The sequence below is a fragment of the Malaclemys terrapin genome, chromosome 2 (assembly GCF_027887155.1).
Source record: "Malaclemys terrapin pileata isolate rMalTer1 chromosome 2, rMalTer1.hap1, whole genome shotgun sequence".
Taxonomy (NCBI): domain Eukaryota; kingdom Metazoa; phylum Chordata; order Testudines; family Emydidae; genus Malaclemys; species Malaclemys terrapin.
In genome coordinates, this window is record NC_071506.1 from 196,225,984 (window position 1) to 196,246,917 (window position 20,934).

Here is a 20,934-nt window from a genome sequence, read left to right on the forward strand (position 1 = left end):
AAACTGATCTAGGTTCTCTCAACTGGGGCCTAGAACTTAGCACAGCCAGTGTCAGCCAGGAGATCACTGCAGGTGGTCCTTTGCCTTTCCCTGAGGCAGAGCAAACCTCAAGAGAATCCACTGGTACATTGTCTGCTAGTGTTTGGCCTGCTGTAGGTGAGCAGGAAGATCATGCACCAGGGTCATCTTCTATAGATGAAAATCAGAGGACTTCACTGAAGGCACATTCAGATGCTAGAAATATCCCAGGCAAAGATTTGGACACTGATCAGCCTTTAGCGAATGAATCCAGTTGTGAGATGCCTATCATTGGAACTGATAGCTTATTGGATGAATCCCTATGTGATGTGGAAAAGGCAGAGGAGAAGAAGCAGGAGGAAGAAGAGTCTATGTGGGCAGGTGTGGAGCCATGTGAAAAGGTAGAGACCAGAGCTGTTAACTTCAAGGAGATAAAACATACAAAGGAGTTTGAAGAGACAGATTATGAAAATAAAGAACACAGTGAAGTAGAATCTCTTAAGGGCTTAGCAAAACGAGACCATGAAATCCTAGAAAACACTGAGATAGAAACTGTGTGGGAGTCAGAATATAATAATGGGCAAACTGAGACAACTGTTGACAATTACCTTGAGGAAACTGGCCTGGAAAATCATGGGCAAATAAAATTTAAAGGGGTAAATGTCATTCAAGAGACAGATGGAATAGTTCCTGGAAGTTTGAGTACAGGGTTGGAAGACAGTGCTAACATAGCAGAGAACACATGTAAACATGTAGAATGTGCTGATGTTGAACCTGAGAATGTCTTAGATAACTGGAATCGTGACCATGAAACAGAGTGTTCGGATGACTTAGACCATGCTGACAGCGTTATTGGAGGGAGGACAGCCATGGAGTGCATAAATGTTATGGGACATGTTGTCCTAGATGTTACAGACCACTCTGAAAAGGACACTGCAGATGTTGGAAAAGTTCTGTGTGATGCTGAATTATTCAGTGCAGAAGAGTCTGTTAAAGAAATTGAAGACAATAGCTTCAGCACCCTCCAAAATGGTAGTGCTGCTGATGAAGGTCAAGCTGACTTTATACCCTTTGAAAAAGAATTGGCACTGCAGCCTGAGTCAGCTGACAAAGCTAATGCAAAGTGCAGTGATTCTTGTTTAGATAATGTGGACGATAAATTGGTAGTTAGGGCAGCACCTGCAGTGACCGAAGACCATAGTAGTAACATTAGTGTCCCTGGAGGAAGCTTGGAAACAGATCCCTGGCTGGCAAACTGGGATCCCACAGTTAATAATGATCCCTGGGGGGTTTCTAGTCTGTCAGATGGCCAAACAAATGGATTTGATAACTGGCCCTTTTGCCCTAAGCAACAAGACTCAGAGGAAAGTAATATGGAAAACACCTGGCCAAGCTTTAGTGATAAATGGTCTACCCAAGGCTTGGGAAGTATAGATAATAGCTGGGGAGAGATGGGTGTAACCACAAGCAATAAAAATCAGGAGGTATCTTTAAAACAAGGCTCATCCGGGGAGCAGGCAAGCATTAGCAACTCTGGACCAAGCAAGGAGATAGCTAGACCCTTGGTTCTGTTTCAAGTGGGAAATTCCAGAAACGCTAGCACCGAGAGTTCAACTAGTCCCAAAGACAATGAGACCAACAACTCAGATTTATCTGAAGATGAAATTGCTAACCGGAGATATGGATTATTGTACCAGGAAATTGAGGCTGATAAAGAAGAGGTACCTACCCCAGTGTGTAGCATAGTCTAGAAAAAGAGTTCCTTAGGTTGTACATAACCCTGTGTTTTATAAACAGTCCATTTACATGTTCCCCCTGCCTCCTCTAAACCCCTTGCTAATCTTGTTGAAAATTTCTCATGCAACTATCCAAAATGTGGTGCAGCTCTAAACCATCAAAGCCCATTTTTGTATTTTATATTTTCTAAAAAAATACACCTACAGTCTTTTCAAAATCCTAAGCTCAATCATTCTGCCTTTTTTAGCCTATTAAAATGTTACCAAGTAGCTTCTCTCACTAACTGTCTTGCCCTTCATCTTTTTTTTATTTTATATTATTTTTGGTGTATTTTTGGCATTTTTAAAAATTTTCAACTAAGAATATATTGACTTATTCTCTGAGTTAATAAACTAATTATATTTGTTCTGCTTTCCACTTCTATTAGGCATCCAGCAGCACATTTAATGGATTCACACAGGTAAGAAATAAACATGTTTCAGAGATTTTCTGTGGTGTCACGAGTGGACAAGGACCCCTTATGCTTTGCGGGTCTCAAACTGCCAGAAGCGTAAGGAGCGGAGGACAATACCAGACGATGAGTTACCCCTTCCATTCCCAAAGATCGTACATAATGGGCATATTCATGTTGATATACCCATTATCTTTAAAGTTATCTTTAATCTAGCCAGCTTGGGTTTCAGCATAGGGACTAGGGACAGAATGGCTAGGCAGCAGTTCTGCAGAAAAGGACCTAGGGGTTACAGTGGACGAGAAGCTGGATATGAGTCAACAGTGTGCCCTTGTTGCCAAGAAGGCTAATGGCATTTTGGGCTCTATAAGTAGGGGCATTGCCAGCAGATTGAGGGACGTGATCATTCCCCTCTATTCGGCATTGGTGAGGCTTCATCTGGAGTACTGTGTCCAGTTTTGGGCCCCACACTACAAGAAGGATGTGGAAAAATTGGAAAGAGTCCAGCGGAGGGCAACAAAAATGATTAGGTGCTGGAGCACATGACTTATGAGGAGAGGCTGAGGGAACTGGGATTGTTTAGTCTGCAGAAGAGAAGAATAAGGGGGGATTTGATAGCTGCTTTCAACTACTTGAAAGGGGGTTCCAAAGAGGATGGATTTAGATTGTTCTCAGTAGTAGCAGATGACAGAACAAGGAGTAATGGTCTCAAGTTGCAGTGGGGGAGGTTTAGGTTGGATATTAGGAAAAACTTTTTCACTAGGAGGGTGGTGAACCACTGGAATGGGTTACCTAGGGAGGTGGTGGAATCTCCTTCCTTAGAGGTTTTTAAGGTCAGGCTTGACAAAGCCCTGGCTGGGATGATTTAGTTGGGGAGTGGTCCTGCTTTGAGCAGGGGGTTGGACTAGATGACCTCCTGAAGTCCCTTCCAACCCTGATATTCTATGATTCTATGATAGGCTGACCCCATGAGTAATTAACCAGGGTTTTGGGTGGGCTTGTCCAGCTTGAGTAAAGCTAGCACAGGTATGTCTATACAAGCTGCAATCGCATCCCATGACTTCAGTGTAGACATACCCAATGTCATTAGGGTGACCAGATGTCCTGATTTTATAGGGACAGTTCCGATATTCAGGGCTTTGTCTTATACAGGCACCTATCACCCTCCATCCCTGTCTTGATTTTTCACACTTGCTATATGGTCACCGTAAATGTCATTGATATGGCGCCAATATTTCAGGTGAAATCCTGGCACCACGGAAGTTAATGACAAAACTCCCACCACTTCTGTGGGGCTAAGGTTTCCCCCAATAAGCTACTGTGTTTTAGATTTTTAGCTGAATTTTTTGGAAGTGAATTTACTCAGACCCCAGAATGTTAAGTGTGGGTTTCATATTCTTCCACCAACTTTTATACTTGTGTGTACATCTTTGTGTTCATTTTTTAAAATCTGATTTTCAGTAAGGAAGTTAGTTCTAGATTAGTTGTTAACCACAGAAATATACTGGTGGTATTTACTCGCTGCTGGGCCTCGCAGAGGTGCAGCAAAAGTGGGGTATGATGGGGAAAAGTTGCTTTAAGTGACCTTTGCACCCTCACAATCTTGGGCTGCTCCAGGGCCCCCAGCATAATTCAGGACCCAGAGCTGACTATCTAAGATATAGCAAGTATCAGGGGGTAGCCGTGTTAGTCTTTAAGGTGCCACCCGACTCCTTGTTGTTTTTGTAAGATACAGCAGCATCCCTGGGCTACCCTATGGGCCACAGCATGCTGCTTGGAATCTCTGCAATGCTGTGGCTCCGCTCCTGCCTTTCCCATACTCACCCCCCTTACACTAAGTCTTGTGATGTGGCCCTCAGAAGGCACATTAGCTTCCAACTCCCACAGCTGGAATTGGGGCTTTCAATGCCCCTTTATGCTGCTCCAGCCTTTTTACCCATACAATGGGTCTGGAGGGGGAAGAAAATCTCACCCTTAATTTCTTACAGAACCAAATCTTTGTACTACTTAAATAAATCAAAGTTCTCATTGAATTCAGTAGGACCAGAATTTGTCCTTAGTATTTTTGTGACCTGACTGTATATAATGGACCAGATTTTTAAAAGTTGTCTTCCACCTTTGCACCTGCAAATTATTGGTGCAATTTTGCATCCACAATTATTTGGTGGGACAGTTGACATCATAGGGACATCTATGCATCTTCACCTGCTAAGATAACTCTGTGATGGGTGCAGAAAAGAACTTAAGCTGGATAGAACAGAATAGAACAAATAATTACAAACACAAAAATGGAGGCCAGTACTTAAAAATCTGCCTCATTACATGTGAATTTTAAATTGACACTGAAATTTTAGGGTGGAACTTTCAAATGAATGTTGGCCAGACTCTTCTCTTGTTTGAAGTATATAGCAAACTTAAAAGCTATTGAATCCAGTGCACTTTACCTATAAAACAAAAAGAGCTGGTCAAAATGTTTTGATTTAAAAAAAATTATTGAAGAATGTTGTTTTAACAAACTTGAGGTATTTCTTAACCCATTTCAATGTCAGTAAAAATTCAAATTGAACATTTTTGTAATTTTATGAATTTTTTTTTAATGTGTAAAGCTTTTTGTTTCTTCTTTGCTGGTGAGATAGTGGTAGAAAAAAAACCTACTTTGTCTCCCTTTTAAACTTTTTTCTATTGGAAAAAAAATGGGGGAAGTGTGAAAAGGGTGGGGGAGAGTGGGAGGTTTTCCCCACCAAAACCCAAATTTTCTTTTTTAATTAAAAAAAAAATCTAATTCTAAAACTTTCATCAAAAAAGCATGAAAATTCTTGAATGAAATTAAAAAATCCACTCTGAAAATGTTTCACAAAATATACTAAACTTTTTTTGAACAGCTGTACAGCTTGAGTTGTCTAGTTGGTGATATCATCTGTCAAATAAAGGCAGAGGAGAATTTGTGTATTTATAATAAACATTTAACAAATGTAAAAGTTATTGCACCCAATGCACTCAACTTGTAAAACAGCCCAATGTCTATTTTATACTATAGCCTCCCAGAGGAAGTCAGAAGACCAGATAGTACTTAGTTAACATTTGTAGATTTAGTCAAATGTTATCTAAATCTATTGTGTGAAATACTAAAATCTGATACATGTACCAAAATTCCATACTTATGTGAATTCAATTTTTTAAAGATCTCCTCCTTGATTTTGAAACAATCATGTAACATGACATAAAATTTAACATAAACTATGGGCTGACAACAACCAATCGTTTTACAAAACAGTCTTCTGGTCAATAAGAATAGACCATGTCACTAGGGTGTACGGGAAGGCAGAATTGGGCTCTGTGATTGCAATTCTCATCCCTGCTCCAGCCACTTTACAATGCAGAAAAGAGTCAGAGCCACGTAAAGGAGCACTAACAACCCCAGGTCCAGACAAGGAAGAATTTCTTCAGTGCAGGAACTGAGGAAGATGGCTTCAGATTATCCTCCAAGAACCCCATCATAAATCCAGGTTTTATATAGCGGATGTGCTGGGAGCATGTCTGGGGGTAAGCAGGGCCACAGCACAACATTGTGGAGATTCGGAGCAGTACTGCCTCCCATGGAAAGATGGGGGCAGGCTGCCATAATTTAGCCAGTCCAGGCCTCAGAACAGCACAGAATCAGGAGAGTACAAAGGTGAGCTATAGCCACCTTCATTGTAGTCCCTTCCCCTCCCCCCCTGGACTGCTAATTCTGTGATTCTGTCCTTAAAAACATATCGTAGGCTATGTCTACACTACCGCAGTAAGTTGCCCTACGCTACGCAACTCCGGTTATGTGAATAACATAGCTGGAGTCGACATACCTTAGGTCAAGTTACTGCAGGGTCTACACCGCGGGGGGTCGACGGGAGAAACTCTCCTGTCGACTTACCTTACTCTTCTCGTCGGGGGTAGAGTACAGGGGTTGACTGGAGAGCGATCTGCTGTCGATTTGGTGGGTCTTTACTAGACCCGCTAAATCAACTGCCGGTGGATCGATCTCAGAGCATCGATCCCCGCTGTAGTGTAGACCTGCCCCCAGACTCTCATCCCTCTACCTTGAATGGTCCTTTACAATATGTGCTAACTACTTGTGCTAAACAATCTGCTCCACCTTGCATTTAGCTGTGACACGTGGAGTGCCTTTCCCAGACCTGAAGAAGAGCTCTGTGTAAGCTTGAAAGATTGCCTCTCTCACCAACAGAAGTTGGTCCAATAAAAGATGTTACCTCACCCACCTTGTCTCTGTAATAGAGCTGTTGTAAGTTGGGTGTATTGTGAGACCGTGTACTCAGTTTTACACTTCTAGGCCTTCATCAGGATAACGTTTAATAAATTTTCATTCTTCCATAAAGTATTTCTAAAAGACAGAATGTTTAATTGTCTACATTTGAGGTAAACTTATTAAAATGGTCTATTTTGGGATCTGATTCTCCCTCACTTACTTAGGTAAAGCTCTGAAGTCAATGAGAGCGTTACCTGACTAAGCCTTACAGAATCAAGCCTTTGGTAGATTTCTAAAATATTTTTTCTTGCTTCCTTCTTGTATATCCTTAGGATACTTCTCTATTCGCAGTGCAATCCAATCAGAATGTGGTAGATAACTTGGTAAGTTGTGGCTTTTATTTCTTTTTTTAAATGTCCCATAAAATATTCCAGGTTTCAGAGTAGCAGCCGTGTTAGTCTGTATCCGCAAAAAGAACAGGAGTACTTGTGGCACCTTAGAGACTAACAAATTTATTAGAGCATAAGCTTTCGTGGACTACAGCCCACTTCTTCGGATGCATATAGAGTGAAACATATATTGAGGAGATATATATACACACATACAGAGAGCATGAACAGGTGGGAGTTGTCCCAGTCCTTATTCAATCCTGAGTTGATTGTATCTAGTTTGCATATCAATTCCAGCTCAGCAGTCTCTTGTTGGAGTCTGTTTTTGAAGTTTTTTTGTTGTAAGATAGCCACCCGCAGGTCTGTCATTGAATGGCCAGACAGGCTAAAGTGTTCTCCCACTGGTTTTTGAGTATTATGATTCCTGATGTCAGATTTGTGTCCATTCATTCTTTTGCATAGAAACTGTCCGGTTTGGCCAATGTACATGGCAGAGGGGCATTGCTGGCACATGATGGCATATATCACATTGGTAGATGTGCAGGTGAACGAGCCCCTGATGGTATGGCTGATGTGATTAGGTCCTATGATGATGTCACTTGAATAGATATGTGGACAGAGTTGGCATCGGGCTTTGTTACAAGGATAGGTTCCTGGGTCAGTGTCATCAATGTAGCGCAAGTAGAGTAGGGGCGTTAGGGGATGAGAGCTAAGGAAGTGTTGTTCTAAGTCAGCCATAAAAATGTTGGCATACTGTGGGGCCATGAGGGTACCCATAGCAGTGCCGCTGACTTGAAGGTATATATTGTCCCCAAATGTGAAATAGTTGTGGGCGAGGACAAAGTCACAAAGTTCAGCCACCAGGTTAGCTGTGACATTATCAGTCTCCCGAGAGACTGCTGAGCTGGAATTGATATGCAAACTAGATACAATCAACTCAGGATTGAATAAGGACTGGGAATGGCTGAGCCATTACAAACATTGAATCTATCTCCCCTTGTAAGTATTCTCACACTTCTTATCAAACTGTCTGTACTGGGCTAGCTTGATTATCACTTCAATAGTTTTTTTTCTCTTACTTAATTGGCCTCTCAGAGTTGGTAAGACAACTCCCACCTGTTCATGCTCTCTGTATAGGTGTGTATATATATCTCCTCGATATATGTTTCACTCTATATGCATCCGAAGAAGTGGGCTGTAGTCCACGAAAGCTTATGCTCTAATAAATTTGTTAGTCTCTAAGGTGCCACAAGTACTCCTGTTCATTTTGCCATAAAATATTGTGTTGCGTTTTGCAAATGCATCTATTGCACTAATGTGCTTCCATCTTTTAAATCATGTACCCTTTGCTTGCAAGGTTGGGCTAAGGATTCTGTGAACTTTTCCCCACTCAAACGTTTTTCTACCAAAGCAAACCAAAACAAAATAAACCCACAACAACCAGAAACATTGCCCTGCACCCAGCATCTTAAAAAGGGATGTTTTTAAATATTCCAAATTTAATTTTTAGAATTTTAGTTTTATAATATAACAGCACTGGTCAGTTTGCACATAATTTATATTCGTTTTTATAACTGGTGCAGTCATTGCAATCAAGAAAAGGTATTAATAAACACCACTGTGCAATGTTAACCAAGTAGATGCTGGCCCAAAATGGCACCAACTTTATTCTCTGTTACAATAATACATAATCTTTGTCACAGTTTATCCAGCTGGAAATATTACTTTTGATCAGTGGTTTTTCATATATTTAATCAGACACATTCATTTTTATTATCATACAGGGGTTTAGAAATGTTTATGCAAGTGACCATGCTCTGGTAGACAATTTATTCTCACCAATACTCTACTGCAGTCTTGATTTAGCTAAAGGTGATGGAAAAATATGAAGTGTCAGCATAGTAGGAAATAGAGACGTACACTACATATGCCAGCTGCCAAACAGGAAAAGTTTGAGAATATTATTTGGTGTGGTGTTTGTACAGTACATTTGCATATATTCAGAAACATAATAAATAGTGTATTTCCATCATTCAATAAGTGTACTCTGGGCAGTATTTAGCTGAAGTTCAAACATGGCAAATAGACTGCAGATTACTTGATAAATCCTGTTGTGTGCAAGCAACTTGAAGAAAATCAATATAATCTGCATTATAACAATTGTCTAAGTAGCTACAATTACTTATAGTATTAAACCTCAGGGAACTTATTAGTGGACTCCCTAGGTAGAACTGCCTAGTGTTTTTCATTCCAGCTTCTGATTTCTTCTTTGTGAAATACCATACAGCTAATATTAATTCACTACATAGAAATGTGCTGCACAGCAAGGTATAATATAATGAATGTGTCTTTATACTGTGCCAACTCCTGACATCCTTACGTAGGCAAACTTCCATTGACTGCAGTGGGAATTGGCCTATTTAAGGAATGAGTGAAAAATAAGTAAAGACCTCTTGATTTTACTTGAAAAATATTGGAAAAGAAAATGTTCTAATCTCTTAGAGACTTTTATAGAGGCTACCTTTTATATCACAAGAGACCTTCTACCCAACTGTGTGGTATTATTAAATGTGAATGAAGATGTTTGACTGAACTAAATAATTTCTGAGCTTTGCAATGTACAGAGTAATTTGTTTATGGTGGACTAATCCATTAAGATTATTTTGTCTGGTTGAGCTAGCTATTCTGTGTAAGTGATCCCAACCTGTAGCTCCCCTTCTATATGGAACAAATCCTGCCTTAAGTATTTTTACCCCCAAACTAACCGCTGTTACATTAATTGCTTGGAACCTGTCTTACGAAAGGTGGAAAATCCTTCCCTTTTTTTTGAGGGAGGGGAACTTTGCTGGAGAATCGAGGTTGTGCCAGGACTGGTATTCCTGGATGCATCCTTATGCTAACAACAAATGTATGCTAAAATTCGACAGAATCCGAATCACGGTAACCTGGCTCAGAAGATGGATTCCACATAGGTGACTGGTGTGGAGTTAACTGGTAGAGAGAGAGCTTGTTAATCACAATCTGGTTATTTTCATTCTGACAGACTTAAATAAAATGTTAATGGGAGAAAGGGTAGACAGTGGATCTGGAAAAGAGCAGGAATGCAAATTGTTTCGGTCCATGATATTTGCTCCCTATAAACGACTGTCTGGTATGACTACATCCAGCATAAATAGACAGAACAGGCACCATTTATTTTCAGAACAGTCAAAACTGCATATAAAAGAACAAGGGATTGTTTTAAAATCTCATAGTTACAACAATCTTGTGGTTTAGAGACTGGACTGGGATTTATGAGCTCTGAGTTCAGGTCCTGGCTCTGCTACAGACTTTCAGAATATTCTTGTTCAGGTCATCTAATTTCTTTGCCTCATTTTCTACCCCTAAAACTGGGAGGATACTACTTCCCTACCTCAGAGGGATGTTGTGAGGATCAGTTAAATACACATAAAGTGCTTTGAAGATGAAAATGCTAGGGGTTAATTATTGTTACGAGGCCTAGTCCTGCTATCCTCTCTGAGGCATGGGTCTGCAGGATCAAGCCTGTTATGACAGCTACCAGGGAAAGAGAATTATAATAAATACAGAACTGTAGTTGTGCACTCTTTCCCGTTCCCCAATTTCAAATGTTCTTGAATGATTTTTTTCATTTAAAAAAAAATAAGATTGAGGCAGAAGAAGCTCCATCTTTGGAACCCCAGGCTGAAGAACCCCTCTCTCCCCCTGCCGCTGCGCCTGTTGCTGCCGCTGCGCCTGTTGCTGCCGCTGCGCCTGTTGCTGCCACGGTTCCTGTTGCTGCCGCTGCGCCTGTTCCTGCCACGGTTCCTGTTGTTGCCGCTGCGCCTGTTGCTGCCGCTGCGCCTGTTGCTGCCGCTGCCGCTGTTCCTGAACAGGAAGCTCTGCCTGCTGAGCCTAGTGAGCCAGCAGAGGAAGCTGTGGTGAGTGACCAAAACCTCATATGCCCCGAGCTTTCCTCTGATTTTTTTGTTTGTTCATCGTTGTGTATGTGTCCACCACATTACAGCCATCCTTCCCATTTTTATCCTCTTTACTTTTAGGGCTGGTTTCCGTTCTGGCCTCCCATGTCACAACAGGCTTTCCAAAAACTATGTGTGCCTTTTTACCCTAAAATGTCATTCCTCTCATGGCTGGCGTTTCAGAGCGAAGTTCAACTGAACTACTGTGGATTCAGATATTGTAACTGTCAGACAAACATAACCAGGGAAATGAATTGATACCATTTATAAATGACACTATTAATGCTTTTCTCTTTTCAAGATGATCAAGTGGGGAGATAAGTACTGGGCTAATGTACATCTTGAATGTTGTTTGATTGAGTATTGAACTGCTTCCTAATAAAAACCAAAACACAGGTTTATGCAAGTCTCCTAATGTTAGAAGCCAGCCGAAGAACTGAGCTCCAAAGCCAATTGAGGGTATCCAATTGAAGATCTCACAAGTCAACATTCAGAAAAATGAGAGTCAAATGTTGTGGGAAAAGATGATGGCTCTCAAAGAAAACCACAGCAAGGTTGCCTAAGCTGCTTCCCTCTCCTCCCCAGCCAATCTGTTATATTTCAAGAGGTACTCTAAGCCAGTGGTTCTCAGTCTTTTCCATATTGGGTTTCCCTTTTTCCATAATGTGGCCACCATGGAGCCTCTTCCATCTAGCCAGGGCACCCCTGCTATTAACAATATGGAAAGGCCAGAAGGGTTTCACCCCAGTGCTGAGAATCCATGGTCTAAAGAAAAATGCATCCATTTCTGTTGACTGCCAGCCTAATAGTATATCTGCTTCCACAGGCACTATTATCTTTCTCCAGGTCAGTAACTAGTGATCTATCACTGTTAGAATCTGAACAGGTATTCACTGGGCCAAATCCTGACTTCCCACGACTCACATTAAAGGTTATTAAATCAGATTATATCACCATTGCTTTTCACTCACTTATAGATAGATTGTAAGACATTGTGTGTGGGAAGAGAAGAATTTGGCTGGAAGCCATCTGAGGCATTACCCTCATTTGAAGGCACTTTAATCACTCCTTTTTAGAGTTAGTAAAATAATCCAAAGAATTATTTGATATTCCACATAACTGCTCCAAAAATCCAGTTCACTGAGGCCCATAACTGAGTCTGGAATTTTCCTGTGGACTGTTGCAGACACATGACCCAGAATTAGACAGGAAAAAAACCTGTTTTAGGGGTCCATCCTTCTGCCATTGAAGTCGATGAGTGTTTCATTCACCTTTTATGACCCTCAGGAAGCAGTTTGATCCAGAGATAGGGGCGCTGGATGGGGAATCAGAGGGCGTAATAGGTGACATGGGCAAGTTTCTGTGCCTCATTTTCTGGTGCTGCCTACTTTGTAAAGCTAGGTATTTATTAGTAAGAGCAGGATTAGTCCTTCCTTCATCCACCATTTCACTAGGGGTAGGGGAAGTGGACGTCTGCTTTTTCCTGTTTGACTATATGAAATCAAAACAGTGCTTGTCTACATCTAGACAAACGTATCATCTATAGAATTTATTTATGGCATACGTACTGCAGTGAACAGGCCTTATCATATGTGTCGTGGGACTCTACTCAAAATCATGCTACCAACCCATACTCTGGCCACAGCCTAGAAAATAGCTGGAGGTTTGTTTACATTGAAATAGTGATACTGCGATGGTTCACCTTTTTTTAGAACTACTGTTTCCCGCAGTTTCTCTGCAGACTCAATAAATGTATTTTATCATTGCATTAGTTCACATGCAGAAGGCATTCTTCACAGCCAGAAAACGAGGTGCTTACATTTTGCAGAAATTGCTCTGGACCCGAGAGAAGGGCTGTTACTGCATGCCAACCATGTGTACCTACAGCCTGAGTTTCACTCAGTGGTATAAGAGCAAGAATCCTGATGTCAGCTCTATTTGATTCACACAGTCTCAAATGCAAATGAATACTTGGTACTCACTAAGAGTTAGGTCGACCCTTTAAGCTCAGTCATGTGGTAGAACAAGTAACTAATTGCAACTCTGAAAAGAGTTTGATGTACTTTTTTTCCCTTGCACCTGGCTGGGTCCAATGGCTGGCCTGTTTAGTGTTGGGGGAGCATGCAGAAGCCATGTATTCATCCTCCCTGACCCATGGCTACCCTGGCCACTTGCCTATAGATAGTACAAGGGCTGTGCTCTACAAGGGAATTGGAGTCACAATCTGGGTAGCCATAATGTAGCTGCATGTGGGTCCTTACTTCCCCATGCTCCCTTACACTGTCTTTAGGGCCTCGTTCTAGTTTTATTTACATTGGTTAACTCTTTATTGGTTTTCATGGTTTTATGGCAGATGTTCACCAGAGTGAGCTCAGAATCAGCCGCTTACAATAATTCATCCAAAAACATTAAGCCTCTGCAATTTGTATGTGTCTGCTCCTCCTGTCTGTGTTTTCTTTTGAATTGGTATAAATCACAGTAATAACGTGTCAACATCATGGAAAGGCAAAAAGAGAAACAGCCTGTCTCTGAGGCACAGCATTTTGTCAAACCTTGGTCTAAGATGCCTACCCTCTACTCTTAGTAAATGTGAGAGTTTAGAATAAACGAGGAGGGGGGAAAATTAACCATTAGCCCCGATCTCTTCTTCATTTCAGTGAACTGAATTGTGTACAAAATAATTTTGAAGAGCAGATTATAATGAACCTTAAGAGGCTGTTTCTAAAATTGGGTTGATTTTGTCTTTTTACAGGGATTTCATGGAAGGAAATAATCTTTGAATAAATTATTTTTCTGAAAGAAGAGATTGCTAACCCCTTTTTATCCTCAGTTGAGGCAAAGTGAAAGTATAAACTCTATTATACACCTTGAACGCTAATTAACTGACAGGCTGTAACTGCAGTCACACTTGCTCATAGTGGGCGGAACTGACCCTTTTACATAATCCTTTTTGCTGCTAAATGTCACATGCAGTTTTTAGTTCATGTTCTGCTAGAATATGGTACAGCCGAGGCAGAAATTACAGTGTTATTGTGAAAGAGGGAGACAAATAATTTGAGAATGAGGCAATTTAGTAGCAATTCGGAAGACAGATTATAGATATTAAATAGCAGTTAAATGATTTTTGTTAAGGTTTTCTCCTTTTTAGTTTCATTTACAAAATAAAACAAGTTCTTGCTCATTTGAAAAAAGGAGTCCTCTGGGAAATAAGAAATGAAACATGCTGATGTTAATAACGCATGCAGTAGATTTACTGTTGGAATTTGATCCAGTGGGAGAAGCAAATGTTACTTTAGAAAAATAGCTTTTAATATGTGATGTAAAAAGAGTTTTTGAAGATTAAGATTAAGGAAGAAATAGATAAAAGGTCAAAGGCCAGCATTTGATAAGGATACCATAGATGAAAACATTCCTCAATAGCAGTCCTGCATTCAGTTTATCGGTGTGAATTTTTTAAAAATTTGTGTTATATTTGTAAATTTTCTCCCACTACATCTCTCTTCTGGCTTTACATTACACTCCAATTATAGCAGCAGCATCAATAGGTGCAATTTGCCTCTAGTATATTTCCTGTCAGACCACGCTATGCCAGAAAATGTACCTTAGAAATGTATTGCCCACCTTGTGGGGCTGGGGTAAATTTTCCAGCATAATGTGGGTCTCATTTAATTTGAAAAAAGAAGAACAGGAGTACTTGTGGCACCTTAGAGACTAACAAATTTATTAGAGTATAAGCTTAGCCAGTCTTCAGCTGGCTAAAGAAGGAGCCTCTCCACCACCCCCAGGATACTTGAAGGAGACTGAAACAAAGGACAGTAACTGCAGGGGGTGTGAGTTATAGCTGGACCCAGGCTAAAAGGAGATTAGCCTGTAAAAGGGAGCACTCTGGAACTGGTGAGGAAATTATCTGTATTCAGTTTGATTAGGCATAGATCTGCGCATTTTATTTTATTTTGCTTGGTGACTTACTTTGTTCTGTCTGTTACTACTTTGAATCACTTAAATCCTACTGTCTGTATTTAATAAAATCACTTTTTATTTAGTAATTTACTCAGAGTATGTATTAATACCTGGGGGAGCAAACAACTGTGCATATCTCTCTATCAGTGTTATAGAGGGCGAACAATTTATGAGTTTGCCCTGCATAAGCTTTATGCAGGGTAAAATGGATTTATCTGGGTTTAGACTCCATTGGGAGTTGGGCATCTGAGTGCTAAAGACAAGCACACTACTGTGAGCTGTTTTCAGGTAAACTTGCAGCTTTGGGACAGGAGATTCAGACTCTGGATCTGTGTCTGGAGCCAAACAGGAGTGTCTGGCTCAGCAAGACAGGGTGCTGGAGTCCTGAGCTGGCAGGGAAAACAGAAGAGAAGTGGGCTGTAGTCCACGAAAGCTTATGCTCTAATAAATTTGTTAGTCTCTAAGGTGCCACAAGTACTCCTGTTCTTCTTTTTGCGGATACAGACTAACACGGCTGCTACTCTGAAACCTGTCATTTAATTTGAAGGAAGAGAAGGGATAGTCCAGTTATCAGGACACTAAGCTCTGACTTGATAGACTTGGGTTCAAGTGCCTGCACCTCCACAATCTTCCTGTGTGGCCTTGGTAAGTCGCTTAGGGTATTGACACTGCTCACATCAGCGAGCCACCTGTGTCAGAAGATTCGGGCTAGTAGTGCTTGCACTAGCACTGTAAAAGCAGCTGTGTAGACATCATTTAGAAGTTGTGTCTTGGGCTCTGAAGCTCCAGCCCAAGCCACGACTGTCTACACTGCTGTTTTTAGAATGGTAGTGCAAGCCCCACTAGCCTGTCTCTCTCAGTCCAGGCTGGGAGCCTCGCTGCTGCGTGCAGTCCACTGGCAGTATAGACGCACCTTCTGGAACAGATTCTCAATGGTATTTATTTAGGTGTCTAAAGATGCATATATGCAGCTAGTGGGATTTACAGAAGCACCTGAAGTCAATTATTTCAATGACACTTCTGTAAATCCCACTAGGCGCATATTTGAACCTTCTGGTACCTCAGTACCTTTAAAAATCTGGCCCTTAGTCTCTCTTTACCTCAGTTCCCATCTGTAAAATGGGGATACAGGTACCTTAGATAGATGTGATTTATGGATAAGTCCCTCTATAATTTAATGCATATCTTGGGAAATTTCCTATCTGAATACTCACATTTAAGTCAAAGGGGCTTCTTGTGGAGCATGAACTCATAGTGAGTAGTAGCTGTCAGAATCTGGCCTTGTTGTTGTTTACTTATGATTCTTTAATCCTTATTCTCCTGTTTTAAAATGTTTCAGTCCCCAAGTGAGGGAACAGAATCAATATGACATGGCTTAAATAATAAATTGCACACATATAAAGAATAGCAAATAGACAAAGGTAACTGTTCAAAAACCATCCTTTGCCTGGAAATTGATTGCCCAAATTGTTTAGTAAATACTTAGAAACAACAAATGTATTTGCAGAAATCCAGGTTGATACCTTAATGATTTGCAAATGGGGCAGGGAGGGAGGAACTAAATTTGTTTTTTCAGACAGCTGTAAGTAGCTGATTTAAGTAATATGTTAGTTTATAGTAAGCTTCAGATCCATACCAATAGGTCTCATTCGGTAATATTATAAGAGTATTTTTTCCAAAGGCCAAATCCTGAAGTACTTGTTATTCAGGCATAAGTCCTGCTAACACAAATGGCCCTTAGATGTGAATAGTTCTTGAAAAATCAGTCTGGTATTTTCTGCAGTCAGATACCTGGGTATTTTCTTTCATCCTCTATTTTTTTCTTCAACAAACATACTTAATGCGGGGAGTGAAAGGAGAAAAAAAACAAGCCATTCTTCCATTTGTGTTCCCCTGTGTCCTCATTCCAGTGTCTCATTATGTCAGTGCAGTACAGGAACTTAGTTCATGCTCCTTCCTTTGTCCTTCAGGGCTCAAGTGCCATAGACCAACTGCAGGTTTTTATTAGTTATCGGCAACAATTGATCTGTTGTTTATTTTCTCACTTTTGCGGGGAAGGAAGTGGTTGGTATTCTAAGGTGCAATATGTACACTAATGCTATCCTCTAACAGTGTTCCGTAAAACCAGGGAAAGTAGAGGCATCATCAGCTTACATTGGTATAGGAAGGGCAGTCTCATCACTAATGCAGTTCTTTGGAGACAGTTCTGCCTCCTATTTCTATGCCCTAGTCCAAGATAGAAATAGAATACCATGTAAAAAGCACATGGTACACTAGCCATTGTGCTGTTTCCTTTTTTGATCAAAAATGCTCCTTCCACTGTGTCCATTTTTCACATTCAAACTCCGATACATCTTCAGCCAAACACCGACCACAACTCTGAGCATGGCTGTATGTTTTGAACGCTCTTTGGGCAGATGTTCTGCTGCACATGTGGGAAGGAGGTGCATTAATTGAAAATGTCAGCATATTTCACCAAATATAGTAGTAATTCATATTCAAGACACTCCGCTACATGTGGGGAAAAAAGAGTTTGGATTTGAAATGAAGAAGGCAACAATGTGGTGTCTTAATGTGAAAGTTAGTTAACCTTATTATGTTCATTTCCTAGCCCATTTGTATGTTGTATGGAACACACTGATGTTTATGGGGGGCTATTCAGAGATCCCTGTTTTGTTAGGTTTCAGAGTAGCAGCTGTGTTAGTCTGTATCCGCAAAAAGAACAGGAGTACTTGTGGCACCTTAGAGACTAACACATTTATTAGAGCATAAGCTTTCATGGACTACAGCCCACTTCTTCGGATGCATATGAAGAAGTGGGCTGTAGTCCACGAAAGCTTATGCTCTAATAAATTTGTTAGTCTCTAAGGTGCCACAAGTACTCCTGTTCTTTTTCCTGTTTTATTAGTTACACTTAGTAGTTCTGAGAGAGCTCTCTTGTGCCTTGGGTCTAATGCGGTCACCAGGAGGTTTTTCTGTGGCCACGACAGCGTCCTGGTCAGTGATGGGGGGGGGAGGGGTGTGGCAAAGCATCGGCCCTTTTCCCTTCCTCCCTGTTGTCCCTGGATGCGCCACTCTGCACGTCTCTGGAGACAGGTGGGGCACAATGCTGAAGGAGCAAGGCGAATTCTCTACCTGTGAGGGGGGGTTGGGGGCTTAGTGGGGCTCGGACTTCAGCCCTGGGGTCATTGGGTGGCGGGGACTTAGGGAGCCTGACTGCAGATTAGGAGTCCATCCAGGACTCCAAACCCTGGCCGCGCAGCAGTGGGCTCCAGTCCCTGGCTCTGGCTGTGTGGCACTGACCCCCCAATCCTGCCGGTGGCCGCTGGCCCCCGGCGCTGACCCCATCCGTGCGCTCCAACTTTCAGCCCTAGTCACTGACCCCGGCCACCAACCCTGAGCTCCAGCAGCTGCTGGCACTGGGTGCAGATCCCCGGCACTAGCCTTGGGCTCTGGCAGGTGGTGGCTCTGGATGCTGACCTCTAGCCCTGGCAGTGCGGCAGCAGGCGCAGACCCCAAGCACCAGCCCTACACCCCAGAGGCAGCCGACCCCCAGCCCTGGCCGCTGAACCCAGGCACTGCTTCTGGATGTCAACCCTGGGTTCCGGCAAGTGCTGGCCATGGGTGCTGATCTCCAGCCCCAGTAATGCGGCAGCAGGCACCAACCCTAGGCTCTGGCGGGTGCTGGTCCAGGACGCTGACTCCTAGACTTGGCTATGCAGCAGCAGGCATGGACCCCAAGCACCGATCCCCAGTCACACAGCAGCAGGTGCCAGCTCCAGGTGCCGACCCCAGCTGCGTGGCAGTGGGTGCTGATCCCTAGCCGTGGGCGCTGATCCCTAGCCGTGGGCACTGATCCCCGGCCCTGGCCACACAACTGCGGGTGCCGACCGTGGGTTCCAGTGGGTGATGGCTCAGGGTGCTGACCCCCCAGCCCCAGGCGCCGACCCACACCTCCAACCACACGGTGATGGGGGCACCCATCCATTGCCCCTGGCCTCTGCTTCCTCAGCCCCCACCCCTCCATCCATCCTCCTTGGCCCTCGCTGCCTCACACCCCACCCCTCCATCCAGGTCTTAGTTTGCCAGGACTTACTGTGAAAAACAAATATCACTTTTCACAGCATTATTTTTATTATTGAGTCCACAAAAATAACCTACATAAATAAATTACAATTATCTGGATGTGTGTATACATGCATATTTATTTGTTTTTCCTCAAGTTAATAAGTACTTTAGGAAAAATGTCAGTGTGGCCAGCAGCAAGAGTTGGTGGCTGCACTCTGAAGCCACCAAAATTTTTATTGTGAGAATCCTGGGTAATGCCTGATTGCATGGTGCCCCCTCACTTAAATTAGTCGGAGTCTAAACTAAATTCTGTATATTTTTTCATAGTTTATTCAACTATGCATAAGACTCTCACCTATTACTTTCCTGGCAAGCACAAAATGAGTACAATATACATTGGGCTTCATTTTAAAAAGCAGCTTTCAATCTGAGGTTACAAAATTGTGGCTGCATCTAGTTGTGGACACAATTTATGGCATATAGATGCTTCGCTACCTGATCTGGGAATGCAATGAGATAGTTAGGTATGGAAGTGCCATGGATTGCACCTGCAATTAACTCTGGCCAAAATTTGTGCTTTCAACTAATTGCAGGTGCCAAATTGGAGCATGAGGTTCTTTTAAAACTGAGGGCTCTGGGACATATATGTGAGAGAGATTGTGACAGATAAATAGTATGCTGACATGTAAAGATGAGGACGGAGCTGGTGCAAAACACAAGATGGATTATTGAAGAGGAAAGACCCAAGAGAATCTAAAACCATGGCTACATATCCAACTGAGTATCTTGACTTCAAAAAGATCTCTCTTATATGTGAGCTCCAAGATGCAATAGAAGTTTGAACCAAGCAAATTCCCAGGACTGGACTTTATCTATGGACATATGATAAAGCACTTTGGGAAGGGGGCTAAAGCCAGGTTGTTGGATGGCATAAACGACTGAAGGTACCTAAACAGTGGAAGTCAGCAATTGTTGTTCCTCTTCTTAAGAATGGCAGGGATCCCTCTTCTCCAGGAAGCTAGCAGTTTGTATCTTTCACTAGTCACTTCTATAAGATAATGGAAAGAATGGTACAATCAAGGTCCCTATGATGGCTTCTAAAAGAAGGGAAGCTAGAATGTACCCAAATGGCATACAGGCCTTTCACTCAACTTTGGACCTCATGGTGGCCTTCTGTGAGCCTGTTATTGATGGATTCTAACTAAAACCACCACAGTCATCAATAAGAGTCTCTTTTTTTTAATCTCAGTGCAGCATTTGATAGAGTCTGGCATGATAAGCTCTTAGTGAAATTTAGAGAGATGGGAATTTGTGGCTAAATGTGCCTCTGGATAAGAGATTTGCTACAGTACAGGAAAACAACAGTAAGACTAAATGGTACCTTTTGTGATAACAAGACCAGTCAGTATGGGAATTCCTCATGCCTCAGTTTTAAGTCCTCTTCTTTTCCTGCTGAGCTTCTCTGAACTGCCAGGCTGCTTGAAATCATATGCATACATGTATGAAATAGCTATATTGGAGAATTAATTGAATGACAACTTGGTAATTGTAATTAGGCAGTGTAGCAGGGTGGTCCCCCGCTCCTGCCTGGAAAAGCTTAAAATAGCCCTAGCAGAAGGCTGCAGCTCTAAAAGCTGGGCTGATTGGGGAAGTAGCCACAGCTGGGCCATGCCCCAATTAGGCCACATCTGGCCTGTATAAAAAGGCTGGGAGCCAGGAGCTCAGAAGTCTCTCTCTGCCTTCAGAGAGAGAAGGGCCTGGCTGCAGCGAGCTAGAGACAGAGTACCTGAGTGGAGCAGGGCTGGGGAAAGGCTGAGGAGCTGGGGAGCTCCAGCCTGGATAGCCCCAGGCTGCGGCCTAGTAGGAGGCCAAGGGGTACTGGGGGTTGCAGGGGGCAGCCCATGGATAGGTCAAGGCAGCAGGTCCAAACCCAACCTTGCCTGTGATGAGTGGCCTGTACTGCAGTCTGCCCCAGGGAGGGGGGCTAGTTGGTGACTGGCAGTGGCCTTATTCTGAGGCAAGGTAGGGATAGTGGGTGGGCGTTCCCTGGGGAGGGGAGACCCTAGTACTGAGGGGTGTACTGCCAGAGAG

The 20,934-nt window shown here is 42.4% G+C and overlaps 1 protein-coding gene across 2 annotated transcripts in view; it reads left to right on the forward strand.

The window, feature by feature from the left end:
* Positions 1–20,934, forward strand: part of AMPH (amphiphysin) — a 185,228-nt gene that overhangs the window by 144,806 nt on the left and 19,488 nt on the right. For both annotated transcript variants that reach the window (XM_054020662.1, XM_054020663.1), the window contains exons 15-17: positions 2,183–2,215; positions 6,782–6,832; positions 10,504–10,776. In XM_054020662.1, coding sequence (XP_053876637.1) covers positions 2,183–2,215; positions 6,782–6,832; positions 10,504–10,776 — 357 coding nt within the window. The remainder of the gene's footprint in view (positions 1–2,182; positions 2,216–6,781; positions 6,833–10,503; positions 10,777–20,934) is intronic.